The sequence below is a fragment of the Sinocyclocheilus grahami genome, unplaced genomic scaffold (genome assembly GCF_001515645.1).
Source record: "Sinocyclocheilus grahami isolate Dianchi unplaced genomic scaffold, SAMN03320097.WGS_v1.1 scaffold1191.1, whole genome shotgun sequence".
In the NCBI taxonomy this organism is placed as follows: Eukaryota; Metazoa; Chordata; class Actinopteri; order Cypriniformes; family Cyprinidae; genus Sinocyclocheilus; species Sinocyclocheilus grahami.
Genome location: NW_015506370.1, coordinates 201,378 through 218,156, shown reverse-complemented (window position 1 = coordinate 218,156; position 16,779 = coordinate 201,378). Strand labels below are relative to the sequence as shown.

General features: G+C 39.8%; 2 protein-coding genes across 3 annotated transcripts in view; one reads left to right on the top strand and one right to left on the bottom strand.

The window, feature by feature from the left end:
* LOC107567817 (E3 ubiquitin-protein ligase RING2-A-like) overlaps positions 1 to 11,251 on the top strand; it is a 17,106-nt gene extending 5,855 nt beyond the window's left edge. For both annotated transcript variants that reach the window (XM_016253594.1, XM_016253593.1), the window contains exons 3-7: positions 427 to 587; positions 4,583 to 4,798; positions 6,312 to 6,560; positions 10,748 to 10,913; positions 10,988 to 11,251. In XM_016253594.1, the coding sequence (XP_016109080.1) occupies positions 427 to 587; positions 4,583 to 4,798; positions 6,312 to 6,560; positions 10,748 to 10,913; positions 10,988 to 11,143 (948 nt within the window). In that variant the 3' untranslated portion in view covers positions 11,144 to 11,251. The remainder of the gene's footprint in view (positions 1 to 426; positions 588 to 4,582; positions 4,799 to 6,311; positions 6,561 to 10,747; positions 10,914 to 10,987) is intronic.
* Positions 11,252 to 14,535: 3,284 nt separating this feature from the next.
* On the bottom strand, positions 14,536 to 16,776 carry LOC107567812 (40S ribosomal protein S18-like; the record flags this gene model as incomplete). Its single annotated transcript, XM_016253579.1, has 4 exons — positions 14,536 to 14,642; positions 14,780 to 14,871; positions 16,156 to 16,257; positions 16,765 to 16,776. Coding segments are annotated over 4 exons (282 nt in total), but the record flags the coding sequence as incomplete, so codon positions are not given.
* Between the last annotated feature and the right edge of the window lie 3 nt (positions 16,777 to 16,779).

Sequence of the window (16,779 nt, the reverse complement as noted above, 5' to 3'; positions counted from 1 at the left end):
CTCAGACACTCTCACTCTAACACACACACTCTCAGACACTCACTATAACACACACACACTCTCAGACACTCACTATAACACACACACAGTCACTATAACACTATAAAGTGTGGGATATAAACTCATGATTCTGAGCCGAGGGGCAAAGAGAGAATGACCGGTTGATCAGAATTGTGAGATATAATCTAGGAACTGAGAATAAAGCCATAATCTGGAAATATAAACTAAAAATTACTTTTTTTGTTCTTTTATTCCATGGCTTCCATAGACTGCTACTTTAAAACGGTCATTTTCTGCCACCAGACAGACTCCGCCCACAAAATAAAACCTCATGGCAGTTTGCAAACATTAGTCATGTGGAGAAGTGTGTAGATCAGCTGCTGCTCTGCTGTTTGAAGCGTGTGGTCATGTGCGCTGTTGTTTCAGGAGGCGATCATGGACAGCACGGAGATCGACGTGTCTCCCAGAAGCCTCCACAGCGAGCTGATGTGTCCCATCTGTCTGGACATGCTGAAGAACACTATGACCACCAAAGAGTGTCTGCATCGCTTCTGCTCCGAGTGCATCGTCACCGCGCTGCGCTCCGGGTGAGGCCTCTTGACAGCGATAGAAGGGTGGGCTGGCACATATCCCGGGGGGTGTACACTGTAGATATGGCTACAATAACTATATTAACTATATTATATGAACACTAAAAAAATGGGCAGCCTAGAATATCATGCACTTTCACAACAAAATAACCTTTTTTTTCTTTATTGAATAGTTTCATTGTTTCTACACTGGTGATTATTTTAAACGAAAAATGCACGTCAGCCTAAATGACAGCCCTACTCTAAGCCACTTCAGATAAAAGCATCTACTAAATGACTAAACTTTTTTATTTATACCAAACAAGGCCATAATCATGTCTAGTGGTCGACCGATATATCGCCAAAGCCGATATATCGGCCGATATTTGGCATTTTTTAAATATCGCATCGGCCGATAAGTTTTCCTGTTTGGCCGATGCGTTCGAGGCGGTACTTTTATTTTGACGGCGCTGAGCGGCAGCACCTGAACACAGTGCTCGCGTTCTCTGTCTTGTTCGCTGTTGCTGTTAACAGTTCTGTCTAATACGGATAGAAGTCTGTCTAATAATCAGATAGAACTGTTAAACAAATGAATTAAAATGTATACAAAAAATTATTATAACGATTGCTTTTATATTATTAGTAATAGAAAGGCAAGCATTATAATACTTTCTTGTTTGCCGTCAGCATTCAGCAAATACGCATTAATATCATTTAAACAAATCTTTGAATGACTAATGAACATTTAATTTCTCAAAGCTTGCAGACTTAGTCGGATCCAGCAGTGAGATCGTGTGAAGTGTGCATGTGACCTGCATGATCGCGTGTTCTGTGACGGTCGGTCCGTGTGAATTGAATACGGACAGGAGGAGAGTTCAGCTTCACTGAGACGCGCGATCGACAAACTTCAAACTCGTGACTGATTTCAAATTATGCTGCGCTTTATGCATTTGCCCACTGTCATATTCATGTCATTTTCACTGTGTGCTGTGTGTAAAATGAGTGTTACCTTGACTTTATTTGAAAAAATATGATTCCCAATGCACACAAACTTCCCAGAATACTGAGTGCTCTGTTGGTTACAGTTTACTTCCTTTTTAGTTATATTTTTTTATTAAATATTTATTTATTTGTGAAAAATACTTTGTCATCTAAAGTATAAGTATGTTTATTTAACACATTAATTTTTTTAATCCATTTTCAAATTATTAAAACATTTCTTAAAGGGGTCACATGATGCTGCTAAAAAGAACATTATTTTATGTATTTGGTGTAATGAAATGTGTTTATGCGGTTTAAGGTTCAAAAAACACATTATTTTCCACATACTGTACATTATTGTTTCTCCTCTATGCCCCGCCTTTCTGAAAATTGTAGTCTACTGTACCAGGATCAGGAAACAGTCCTCCATAAAATGTGCTGCACACATCTGAATATTTGGGTTGAAGTGTTCTGGAACAGTGTTGTAAATACAACTTAACCACTGATAGTCGTGTCCATTTTTGGAAGTCCAAACAAAGTTTCACTTTCACAACGAAACATCACAACACACGGCGGTCTAGAGTGAGCGGAGGCCGGGGGATAAAGTGAGGAACGGCCGGAGGGTTAGAGCGAGCAGAGGCCGCGGGCTTGAGAAAGTGACGTAGACATGTGGGGGCGTGTTAGAACGAGCCGTTTTAGGTAGGCGTGGCTGACTCTTAACTTTTATAAAGAATATCTCTTTGGATTTGAGACTTTAGTCTTTGCAACTGTACAGATCTTCTTTATGCACCAAGAGATTGTAACACTCCAAAGAGAAAGGAACAATTGAAATCGCATCATATGACCCCTTTAAATATTATTTAAAATAAATTAAATTATATCTGCTTTATATCGGCCATCGGCCACCCTGCTTTCCAAGATATCGGCATCGGCTGTCAAAAAAACAATATCGGTCGACCACTAATCATGTCTAGAACATTGTTTTGTTAAAGACCAGACCACTATGGTAATGTAAAGGAACTAAATAAATAAAGGATTTAAATGGATTTAGTGGAATCAATTCAAAGAAGACAAAAGACCAGTAAAAGAACAAGAATACTTTTTTTTTTAAGTAATCAATCTGAACCGCAAATAATATATATATTTTTTATTTTAAAATATGCACCCATTCAATTTGAATATGTTGAAAATGCAAAAGAGAAAAATGCTATTGTCGTCACAATAATTATGAATTACACGAATCACGTAAATGACAGCCCTACTTTCAATTCAAAACAATGGAATTTCACAAAAAAAAAAGTCAAATAGTTTGAATCGCTGGATATTACAGTCAAGGCCGACTGTTGCTACGAATGCAACTTTCATCGCATGTGTTGTTTACTTTCAGTTTTCATTCTTACGTTCAGCATTAACAGCAAGCCAAAAGGGGCAAGCTTTCAGACGAACTGTACAGCCTACATGCATTTAAACTCTTATCTTGCCCCATCCATGCAGTGAATGCACGTTACTGAATGAGCGGGGTTTTTTTATAGAACATTAATTCAGCTGCTCAAGTAATTTCAGTGGTAGGCTATGATTAGGGCTGGGCAAAAAAAAAAATAGATTTTCCGATTAATAGTTTTTTTTAAATGACGACAATTCGATATCGATTCTCAAAAGCTGCGAATCGATCTTTTCCGGGATTTATTTCAGCACACATTTAAAACAAGATCTGATTAACGTGAATCTTACATTAGTCTTCTCCACTAGATGTCACCCTTATTTACCTTGTGCGATGTTACAACAGAAAGCCTGTCATTCATTCAGCGCTTATCATGGCTATACGCATGATTCGCAATGCTCAGGTGAAATGCTATAGTAATACTATAAATCTGCGGAAGCATTTGATACCACGCATAAGGTGCCATGATTTCCGCAATGAATGAATGAATGGCGGATGGCGCGGCGCACTGTTTTGTTTACTACACAGATACTAATGATACAGATACAGATAGATGACGCTCGCGGTGTTTTCAGCTTCTGCCGTCTCACTATATGATGATATGAACACGAATATCATCTCCAGCTGCTCTGAGAGTCACTTCATTAGCATTTTACCGTTTCATTTGAGAAATCTACCGTCATATCACATACACAGCAGCTGCAAGTTCTTCACGGCAACCCGTCAAAATAAAAGTTTAGTTTAACGTTCTACTGTCAGAATATATTACTATTTAGCAGTCTGAAGACTCAATGCTACTACTGCTAATAAATATTAATAAATCTTTATTTTTAAAGGAATAATCACATCTGTTTTCTTTTTAATTTTAACAGTAAACCTTAACCACTTTGTTTGCCACACAATAAAAGGGTTTAATTTTCATTTGATTAGGATAAATTAAATTAATATTTTATGCCTTCATCTGATTACCAGAAAAATTAAGATCATTTTATAGCCCTATTATTGTTTAAAAAAGGACCCATACAAAAAAAAGAATAGGTTTAAAATAGAGGCATGTGGTTCTTCATTTCTTTTTATTAATTCACCATTTGTAAACTGATGTTTACTGTTCAGTTTTTAGAAATATCTATAGCATTTGTATTAAAACTATATTCACTGAATGTAATTTAAAAAAAATGGAGAATCGAATCGGGACATCTGAATCGATACCCAGCCCTAGCTATGATACATATTCATGTATCAAACTCCTCATAACTCGCGCACATATTTCTGCCCCTTTTCGCTCGTTGTCAGCCTCTGCTTTACTGCAACAGACTGAAGCTCTGCGTGAATTCAGCTAATAAAAGAAAAATGCTGCAATTTTCTGGTGTTAGGTATATATTAAACTTCTCAAAATACAGTCCGCTTCAGATTGGTTTTAATCACTGCACAAAAAACCCCCAAATAAATAAAATACAAAATGAGCACATTCTTGATCTAATTCTGATTGGGTGTGCTCAGCCCATGCCTGGAGCCGACGCCGCTTCAGATCCAGTGTTTCAGACCTCTCTTGCTCAGCGCTGCCCTGCTCTTCTCTCGCTCTCTGCTGCAGGAATAAAGAGTGTCCCACCTGCAGGAAGAAGCTGGTGTCCAAGCGCTCTCTGCGCGCCGACCCTAACTTCGACGCGCTGATCTCTAAGATGTACCCGAGCCGTGACGAGTACGAGGCGCACCAGGACAAGGTTCTGGAGCAGCTGAGTCTCCTGCACAACAAAGAGGCTCTGAGCAGCAGCATCGAGCAGGGGCTGCGCATGCAGGCCAGACACAGGTCACACCCCCGCCCTCGCTTCTGCTGGTCCTGAAGGGGCGGAGAGTTTCACTGCAAACATCATTTTCTTCCTCAGTATTTCTGTCTTGTTTTCTAGTATCAATATCTACAAGTTCTTAAATCAGGATGCATTTACTTGACAAGTAAAAGGACCTTTTTGTCTTGTTTTCTGAAAAAACTATCAAATTTTTGTTAGTTTTTGCTTAAAACAAGTAAAAATATCAACCAATGGAGTAAGAAAAATTATCTAATTTAGCCTTTGAATCAAGATTCTTTTTCTTTCCCCATTGGCTGATATTTTTTTAACTTATTTTAAGCAAAAGCTAATAATTAAAAAAATATATTTTTCAGAATACAAGACAAAATATCTTTAGTCATATTACTTGTCAAGTAAATGCATCCTGGTTCAAGAATTTGTCGATATTTATACTAGAAAACAAGACAAAAATACTGAGGAAGAAAATCATTTTTTGCAGTGAATTCATTGCCTCTAAGATACACTTATGACGGTCAGGGTTTTTCCCAGGTTAAAAAAAGTACGCTTCTGTAATGTACTTAAAGTGCTCTATTTTTTGCAAACTAATTTTGTATTTAATATATACTCAGATAAACTTAAGATCAGTTAAGTGTACTCAACTGTGCTATTTTGGGACACCATGAATATTAACTAAAATGTGCTTTTAACATACTATCTCTGTATTTAAAAATGTATTTAGTTACCACTTGAGTGCACTAGTGTATGAAATATGGGTTCAAGTGTACATTAAGTAAATTACAGAAGTGTACTTTTTTTTTAACCTGGGTTGACCTTCTTTCTGCACCTTGCTGTACAATAATGTTTTTTTACGATCGCTAGGACACATTCTCAATACTTAGGTCACATCAGTCTCTGTGGGCTAAACTGTGGATCATTTATCATTGCTTTGGCACAAAATGCATTCATTGACAGCATCTGTCAAATTGCATGAATTCTTTTATCACTTCAACACAAACACTGCCAATACTTTGTGCTATACAAGCCAATTTGCACATGCTTGCATACTGTTTTCAAAACCGTTAGAACCTAGCACAGAACAAAAATGAATGAGACCGAAATGTGCAACACTTCTACAGCAATATCATACAGAAAAATGTTCTGAATGTAAATAATTAAATACTATCAAAGCAGTTGCATGCAGCTGGACATCTTCACAAGTGTTAGTCTTTCACTTTCATTACCATCTGTACAAAAAGGGGAAAACCTAGGAATAATTTTGTACTGTAATGTAAATATGGAGCATGTAAGATAAGCCGATAATTATTTGAGGTGTTGAAGTGTTTTGAATGTGAAATGAACTGCTGTGCCAAGCTGAAAGATGGTAAGGAGAACTGTGAGAGGAGTTTTGAAGAAGTGACTTTAGTATTGAGCAATGTGTCCTAGTGACTGTAAAAACAACTGTAAGACCTGTATGTAAGCTCTCTTCTCAGAAGTGAAGTAGGTAAGAGGTGTTTTTCTCTGTGGTGTGTGTCTCAGAGCTCAGCGTGTGCGTAAGCTGCATGCGGAGAGCGAGAACGCCACGCTCAGCGGCGGCGAGGACGAGGTCTCGCAGGACTCCGGCGCTCCGCTCCACACCAGCAGCGCCGCGGAGCCCGGCCCCAGCCGCGCCAGAAGAGCATCTGACGACTCCGGAGCCGAGGCTCCTGCTCCACAGCGCTGTGAGATCGAGCTCATATTCTGCCCACACCCCCTGCTGGTCAGCCGCCAACAGTACAGCCAGACACGGTACAGCACAAACCAAGCCCTTAAAGGGGTGCTTGACTGCTTTTTTTCTAGCCTTGGTTGTGTTTATGGGGTGCAGTCTAACATTTCTTCATGCTTCAACTTATTTTTCATATATCTCTTACCTTTATTCTCCGCCGCTGTCTGCATTGTCATTTGAACGGCCGGTTGACTTCCTGTTTCTATGATACCACTTCCTCCTAAATACAGCTCAGATTGGTTCACTGGCCCAGTGTATTGTGATTCGTTAACTGCGTATTGCACATTGTCTGGAAACGTCATGACTCTAACCATTATGGGCACTGGACTCTTCTCACAAGACTGTGATGACGCGTTTAACGGCCATCTGTATCGTAAATCCTAATCATAAATGATTCTCTTCTGACTGCCGTTATCAGTCTCTCTCAATTTTTTTCCTTTTATTGAAAGTCATGAAAACACTATCGTGGAGTTTTCTTTTGCTATTTGAGCAAATGGGATTGCAAAAAATATATTTGTGGTACTCTCCCATTCACTGCTCTTGAATATAACCTAACTACACTGAACAAAATTATAAACGCAACACTTTTGTTTTTGCCCACATTTTTCATGAGCTGAACTCAGACCTTTTCTATGTACACAAAATGCCTATTTCTCTCAAATATTGTTCACAAATCTGTCTAAATCTGTGTTAGTGAACACTTCTCCTTTGCCGAGATAATCCATCCACCTCACAGGTGTGGCATATCAAGATGCTGATTAGACAATATGATTATTGCACAGGTGTGCCTTAGGCTGGCCACAATAAAAGGCCACTCTAAAATGTGCAGTTTTGCTGTATTTGGGGGGTCATGCTCAATGGGTGACATGTCCGGTGAGTATGCTGGCCATGCAAGAACTGGGATGTTTTCAGCTTCCAGGAATTGTGTACAATTGTGATCCTTGCAACATGGGGCCGTGCATTATCATGCTGCAACATGAGGTGATGGTCGTGGATGAATGGCACAACAATGGGCCTCAGGATCTTGTCACGGTATCTCTGTGCATTCAAAATGCCATCAATAAAATGCACCTGTGTTCGTTGTCTATAACATACACCTGCCCATACCATAACCCCACCGCCACCATGGGCCACTCGATCCACAACGTTGACATCAGCAAACCGCTCACCCACACAACGCCATACACGCTGTCTGCCATCTGCCCTGTACAGTGAAAACCGGGATTCATCTGTGAAGAGAACACCTCTCCAAAGTGCCAGACGCCATCGAATGTGAGCATTTGCCCACTCAAGGCGGTTACGACGACGAACTACAGTCAGGTCGAGACCCTGATGAGGACGACGAGCATGCAGATGAGCTTCCCTGAGACGGTTTCTGACAGTTTGTGCAGAAATTCTTTGGTTATGCAAACCGATTGTTGCAGCAGCTGTCCGGGTGGCTGGTCTCAGACAACCTTGGAGGTGAAGATGCTGGATGCGGAGGTTCTGGGCTGGTGTTGTTACACGTGGTCTGCGGTTGTGAGGCCGGTTGGATATACTGCCAAATTCTCTGAAACGCCTTCAGAGACAGCTTATGGTAGAGAAATGAACATTCAATTCACGGGCAACAGCTCTGGTGGACATTCCTGCAGTCAGCATGCCAATTGCACGCTCCCTCAAAACTTGCGACATCTGTGGCATTCTGTGATAAAACTGCACATTTTAGAGTGGCCTTTTATTGTGGCCAGCCTAAGGCACACCTGTGCAATAATCATGCTGTATAATCAGCATCTTGATATGCCACACCTGTGAGGTGGATGGATTATCTCGACAAAGGAGAAGTGCTCACTAACACAGATTTAGACAGATTTGTGAACAATATTTGAGAGAAATAGGCCTTTTTGTGTACATAGAAAAAGTCTTAGATCTTTGAGTTCAGCTCATGAAAAATGGGGGCAAAAACAAAAGTGTTGAGTTTATAATTTTGTTCAGTGTATGACGACTTCCGCTGCTGAGAAGCACGCAAATGTGAGAAAGGTCCACAGTTGCATGTGGTCCGGTGGAAAAGAGCCTCTCCCCCTTTGTTGCATGTTCCCGGGGGTGGGGTTTATGTCAATTTCAGGGTTTGTGATGTCACAAACCTGGGAAGTAACTCATTGTAGTTCCTACCAGACGTTTTTGTAGGCATTAAACTGCCAGAATTTTAAAAGACTCCATTTGCATTGAACTTTCAGCGTCGTAACTTTGCAGATATTGTTTATGCTCAAACAGCAACATTGCAGACTAACTAAAGTTCTGTCATGACAATTCTCGGAGGGATTGGCATCGTAATGTACATGACAATGTTAATGTATTTGGTCTTGGTGGAATAGATGTGCTACGCTGCTGCTGCTACGGCAGAGCAAGTACCGAGACTTGCTACTGCCAATACATGCTGTAAAACATGCTGCTGTGAGCATGTAAGAAATACTGCTGCTGCACATATAACATACATGAAATAACCCCCATATAGTGTGCATGAATCACCACGTAGCAGATCTATACAGATAGAGCTGGGGAAGGTGGAGGGTTTCTGAAGCAAGCTGCAACTGCTACAGCAAGCACTAGTCATATATTTGAATGTTGAGCAGCGGGCTCATTGGCTACCGATACAGGAGAGAACCAGTCAGCGGTGACATGTGATAATGATGTCATTAGGTCAGATTGAGTTAGACCTATCGGACTGCGCCATCTAGAGTTTCATGCCAGAACTCTGTATTTAAAAAGTGAAATCACAATCAACCACCCCTTTACAGTCTTAAATCAGAGCAGAAAGTCTCAAATATATTGATAGCCAAGGTATTAAATGTTGCATGCACTGCAAAACCTGAATATTTTCCTCAATATTTTTGTTTTCAATACAAATATCTAAACATCCTTAAATCAAGACACGTTTAATTGAGATGCAAAATGAAGTTTCTGAAACTGAGCAAAATTGAGTTAAAACAAGAACAAATATCTACCAGTAGGGAAAGAAAACTTGTTTTTACCTTTGGATTAAGTTAATATTTTTGTCAGATATGTGTATTTTTACTTGGAACTTGGGAGTGTTGCTAACACAAGACATTAGAGACCATATTGATGTATTGTTTTCTATTCAATTTATTCATTAAGCTTTCTTTACTTGGTCTTAAAAAGGCCTTAAAAAGTCTTAAAGTTACCTTCACAAACCCCGCATGAGCAAACTGTGTGACTGAGGCTGATTCTTCAGTGCTGTAGGATGATTTTAAAACATGAAGTCTTTACAGGATAAATTGATTGAGCATAGTAATGTTGAAATACAGAGTTCTGGCATGAAACTCTAGATGGCGCAGTCCGATAGGTCTAACTCAGTTTGACATAATGACAGCATCATTACGTCACCGCTGACTGGTCCTCTCCTGTATCGGTAGCCAATGAGCTCGCTGCTCAACATTCAAATACTTGGCTAATGCTTGTGGTAGAAGTGTGCATCACACTCCAGAAACCCTCCACCATCCCCAGCTCCACCTGTATAGATCTGCTACGTGGTGATCATGTATGCTATGGGGGTTATTCATGTTATATGTGCAGCAGCAGTATTTCTTACATGCTCACAGCAGCAAGTCTCGGTACTTAGCAGCGTAGCACAGTGGTTTTCAATCCTGATCCTGGGGACCCACAGCTCTGCACATTTTGCATGTCTCCCTATTTTACACACCTGATTCAGATCATCAGCTCATTAGGAAAGAGCTCCATGAACTCAAATGAGTGTGTCAGATAAGGGAGACATGCAAAATGTGCAGAGCAGTGGGTCCCGAGGGACAGGATTGAAAACCACTGGCATAGCAGATCTATTCCGCCAAGACCAAATGCATTAACATTGTCATGTACCAATGTACCATGCCAATCCCGCCGAGAGTTGTCATGACAGAAATATCACATTTGCCTACCCAGACTTGCACTTTAAGACCAGGATGAGAACAAGTCAGTACCTGATTTAACACGCATCAGTTGCTCCTAGGGTTGCAAAGGGGTGGAAAATTTCCAGTAAATTTCTGGAAACTTTCCAAAAATCCCTGGAATATTCCAAAAAAATCCTGGAAAGTTTCCAAAATTTATGGAATGTTTCCAAAATGTACTGGATTTTTTCCCACCTTTTTGCAACCCTAGTCGATCCTCAAGCTTTACGGATGGGAATGTCATCAAGTACCTTTCTCCCTTCTGCTCACAGATACGTCAAAACCACAGCCAAAGCCACGGTGGATCACCTGTCGAAGTACCTGGCTCTGCGCGTGGCTCTGGAGGAGGGTTCGAGCGGCACGCCGGAGGGAGCTATGCGGCACGTCAGCGAGAAGCAGTTCACCATCTACATCAGCACAGCGGCGGGACAGTTCACCGTGAGTCCGAGCGCTGCTGCGGTCAGAGCAATCCCAGGCTGCCTTGCCCTATCCTCACCCTCTCTGTCTTTCAGACACTGAATGGCTCGCTGACGCTGGAGCTGGTCAACCAGAAGTTCTGGAAGCTCTGCAAGCCTCTGGAGCTCTTCTACGCTCCCACAGACCAGAACCAGACACCTCAGCTGCGACAGATGGACGACGAAAGCCCAGGACAATCAGCTCTGACCTAAGACTCTTTCCGTCCGTCTTGCTCTACTGAGGCCAGCACAGGTTCAGTCAGTCCTCATCACTCACCCTCATGTCGTTCCAATCTTCAGAACACGAATTAAGATATTTTTGATGGAATCCGAGAGCTCTCTGACCCTGCATAGACAGCAACGCAACTGTAATGTTCCCAGGTCCAGAAACGTAGCAAGGAGATCGGTAAAACAGTCCATGTGACATCAGTGGCTCAACTTCAGTCTTGCGAAGCTACGAGAATACTTTTTGTGCGACGAAGAAAACAAAAATAATTTATTCAACAATTCTTCTCCCCGAGTTACTAAGACAGTCTATGCCGCCATTTTGGAGAGTATCACAACGCATATGCACGCTTTCCCCCAAGCGTAAACAGCGCTGATTACGTTCTGGGGTACTCTCCGAAATGGCGGAAGACAGTAACTCTGGGGAGAAGAATTGCTGAATAAATTGTTATTTTTGCTTTGTTTTCAAAATCTAATTGTGTAAATATATCTGTATGTTGTAAATGTGTCCCGTCAGGTAAGAGATGGAGGTGGTCTGTAGGGACCGCACCTGTGGGTTTTGGGACAGGCCCTAAATTCTCAAGTCCTCTGCAGCTGTTATCAAATCTCAATTTATACTAGTGAGACACCATATGTGTACAGATTTCTGTATGGAAACATCTACAGATTCTCAGCAACAATCATGCTTTTGTGTTGTTTTCTGTGCTTGTTTGTTTATAATTTATTTCATTTATTCGTTCAGTGATTTATATGCTTGTCTTCACCATCACTTCACTTTTCTCCTGCCTCCTGGGTTGACAGAAGACGAGATGAGCTGCTGACAGCTAACCATGAACTACTGTTTAAATGGAAGTGACTGCAATAATCATGAGACTGATTATTATTTTAATCTATTGACAACCCTAATATTAAGGTCATAACTGTATGTACTGGTTAAAATTGTCATTTTCATTGTTACTTTCCCAACTAGTTTTTGTACATATTCAGCCGTGCATTGAAAAACTGCCTTATTGCATCTTTTTCATTAATAAAGATGAACACATTTATGCTGGACTACAAGACTGTTGAACTGGACAAATCTGGAGTCCTTGGTTAATTTAGACCGAATAAAAATAAATAAATTGGACATTTTAAAAATCGCTACTTCATCAGAATCGTATGAAACACTGAGTTTTATGGCAGTCGCTATGTGACACCCCCCCCAAAAAAAGGCAATTGATAACAAAAAAAAAAAAGCTAAATGTCATGAAAAAGTCACACTTGCATTGTTTGCGTTAAAAACACCATAGGGAATAAATGGGAAATAGGCAAAAAAGAACATATAGATGTTTTGTTTATAATCTACAAATCAGCTACAATGCAGAAAAAAGAAAGTGCACAGCAATGAAGGGGTGACTATTTTGCCTGAAACCCCTGCTCAGTAACGGCTCAATACTCAGCACTGAATATATATATATATATATGTGTTTCTGCAACTACGGGCACTTTAAAGTCCCAGCAGTGAAATTTTAGATTTATGTTAACATTTGTTATATGATGCTTTATAAATATATTCAGTGTCATTACACACCATATAATTAATTATGAATGTGATTTAATATCAAATTATGAAGCATTTATAGGTCCAAACACCACTTTTGTTCATGTCCCACAACTCTGGTCACAATGTTGAGATGTGTAAAATAAGCTAATTGAATTACAATTTCACATGATTTCAAATAGAATTGTTATATATACATGTTAATTTATAGCATCTTACATTTTTTTGTATTTACCGATCATTTTATATGATTTTTTCAACTAAATGTGCCTGTCCCACACTTTTGTGTCCTTACCGCAACAATGAAAAAAGACTTTTATTAGGACATTTGATCAAAGACAAACAAGTCTGGTTTCTATGGAAACAGAAATTAGCACATTGCTGACCGATTGGGCCACCGCACTCACAAGATCCCCCAAAATATAAGGTAAATATCATCTTTTCTGTGTCAGTATTTATTGTGTCCTTACAGCTTAGTAATTCTGTACTTCAAACTACATTTGAAAATAAATGTGTATTACTGTTTAATTCATGCATATTAAGATGCTAAGAGTCAAAACTAATGACAATTTTCTAATATTGCAGCTAGCATGTCTTGACCGCAGCAAATTTAGGTGTTGCGGTAAATACAAGTTCAAGGTTTACTGTATATTAAATTACAAATATTCAGTCTTTGTTTTCTGTTTCTATTACTGTTCTTCTCTACAGTAGCCTGTTTTTGATTTCATGGCACTTTACCATTGTGTCATTACCGCAGCTCTGATTTATTTTATTTCATATTTTTATTTGCAAAAATATATATTTTAACAAGTTGAGATGATTTACAACTTATATATTAAACTTGCAACATCTTGTCATAAAAAGTTAAATGTTATCTTCAGTGTATGGAAACAATTGACATCTAAGGTTACGGTCTAAATTTTACATGGCATAGAGAAAACCATGAAATCCACTATTTTGGTGCTGATCGTACGGGTGCTGGATGTGTATTTTCCCAGCCTCACTAGCTGCTGCCTGTCTGTCAGGAAGCTTATTTTTTTTATATCAGTATTTACAAAACTGCACAAAATGTAAAAAAAGCTATTGACATTTTTCTTTTATTTCTATAAAAATGTAATATGTATATAATGAATGTTATTGTAACGTTGCGGGGGAAGGACATTTTGCAAGAAGAGTTGAGAAAACACAAAATAAACATGTTCCAGATGAAAATCTTAATGACTCCATGCAATTTTGTTGACCTTTTTACATGCATTACAGACTCTGATGGTTAAAATTTTAATTCACAGGGGTCCATTTTTTTCAAAAGTGCCCCCGTAGTTGCAGAAACACCCATATATATATATATATATATATATATATATATACATGGCTATACAGGCATCTAATGGCTACACCGTGGTATTACAGAAGATTTTTTTCCCCACAAGGTGAAACAAATCTGCCTCAATTCCATGGATTTTAAATATTTTTGCTCTATTTTTAACTTGCATACTGCATTAATTGAAAAATTATGTAACATTTTTTTAAATTTTATACAGAACAGTCCATAATTTATAACATCATTGAAATGAAATGTCGTATATTCATTTCACAAAAACATTACACCATTATAGCCTCCGGTCGGTTTCGACCACAAACACAAGTGTGACTCCCAGATGAACTATCCCAGAGGGTTAGGTGCCTTCTCAGGGTCTTATAAAGGACCAGCACCCAATCACCTGAGGTTCCTCGTGGTCTTAATGGAGAATTACCAGATTACAGCTATCCCGATAACCCAGATTCATAAACACCCTTTGAGTGCTGAGAGGATCAGTAAAGACGGCGCAGGACACAGATGGACTCAACAGTTGTCTTTTATTGAAGGTTTATTACTTCTTCTTGGACACTCCCACAGTTCGGCCGCGGCGACCGGTGGTCTTGGTGTATAGACCACGCACACGCAGCCTGGAGAGGAGAGGAGAGACGAGACGAGAGTGAATCAAACACGCCATCACTTCAGAAACCATCTCCCGTGTGGAGCTGATCGAGCCCATCCTAACAGGTCATTATCTGGTCATCGGAGTGTGTGGCGGGAAACTCACCCCCAGAAGTGCCGCAGGCCGCGGTGAGCTCTGATCTTCTTCAGACGCTCCAGATCTTCTCTCAGTTTGTTGTCCAGACCGTTAGCGAGGACCTGCGGGAAACCACATCAACACTCATCTCCTGCAAATCCAGCCCAGGACACTGCACTCACACACCAAAGCTTCTACGGTCTCCCTTAGAAACGCTGCACGCGCACACAATGGGCATAAAACATGCGTCTTTTCCACACACAAACTTGCCGTAAATATGTACGCACCGTACAGACATGAACACAAACACTTTTTCCTGGCGTGAGAAAAGTAATGAAGTAAACGGCATGTCGATGCACACATTTACATTAAATATTCCACTCATTAATGGAGATGAGCACTGAAATTACAAAGTCATTACGCAGAAGTTAAACCATAATGATATGAATTTAGACACAGCCTATTTGTAGAGGATGCTCTTGATCACTTTTCCTGCAGCGAGGAGTGCTATATATATATATATATATATATAGGTGCACAATAACTCATCTTTAAACTAAACTGCAGATCTCATGTTATGAGAAAATATTTCAGCAATGTTTAATGATGCACACTAGGGCTGTCAAAATGACTGAAAAACTAAATTCAAATTATATTTGAATTTAAAAAGGCACAATTTCAGTTAGGGGGGAATAAAAGCTTTTGGCTTCTCTCCTGAGATGCAGATGAGGTTATGCAGAGTAAAACTAGGCGTTGTAAGCTCCATATATGGGGATTTCTGGGAGATGCAGCACGTACACACAATTCATTTCTGCGCAGGTTCTGGCGTATGGTTTTATAAATCTGAAAACTTGTTCGTACGTACACTTTTAGGATGAAATCTACGAAGAGTTTTATAAATGAGACCCCAGGTGAGTTTAGGAAAGGTTTGCAGGTTTACTTGTCATGCCATTATTAGACTTGTTAATGCAAAAAAAAACCTGCCACAGCTTCATAGATGTACACTAGCAGTTTAGGACCGTGTTCTTCACCAACGGCACAGTTTTACAGAAAGTGTTCTTCTTACCATGGCAGTGAGGAGGTTTTACCTGTGCTCACCATGATTTACAAACGCAACACTATAGAGGATCTGTAGACTCATGTTAGAGTGCAGCCCTGTATTCAGATTTAGGACGCGCTCCGTTTATTATACATTAGATTTACTGAAATCAGTTCAATCATGTATGACATTACACAACCTAGCAAACCTCACGCTGCAGTTACAAAAGAACAAACTATCAGACAAGCCCGGATTATGATTTGTAGTTTTGCACAGCTCTGGCAACTACTGCTCTATAGTGCATTATACAGTCATGGAGAAAGACCTGATTCTGCAGCTGAAGCTTAGAACTTCACTGCGAGCGTACCTGACTGTATTTCCCGTCTTTAATGTCCTTCTGTCTGTTCAGGAACCAGTCAGGGATTTTGTACTGGCGAGGATTCTGCATAATGGTCACCACCCTCTCCACCTGTCAATCAATCAATAACAGCTCAGATAAACATTACCATAAACACCCACATACAAGCTTACACACCATTCTCATTTGAGGCTTTTCACAATCTGCTTCAAAATAACTGATATGGTCTTGCTAGTTTGTCAAAAGCTAAATGTCAATTGTACCACATTTCAGAATGTTCTCCAGCGACTTGTTTTAATATGCTTCTTCCGTTTCTATAAAGAACAATAATGTTAAGTTAATTTCTGGCAATATTGTCAGCTTGACAGCACAGACACTATTGGAAGAGAGCTGGATGACGACATCTCTGAATCATCAATGAACTGACTTTAGCTGGAAAATGACCCTGTTATTGTCCTCTTGCATTATTGCAGACTGTTTCCTGTTGCCACTGTAAAGCACTATATAAATGAAGGTGACTTGACTAAAGCTAAAAGCTGTCTGCTGGATTGTTTGCAGGTGAATGTGTGTTTTAGAAATGTTTTCCTGCTGAGAATAAAGAGTGAAGAGCAAGCGCACCTCATCCTCAGTGAG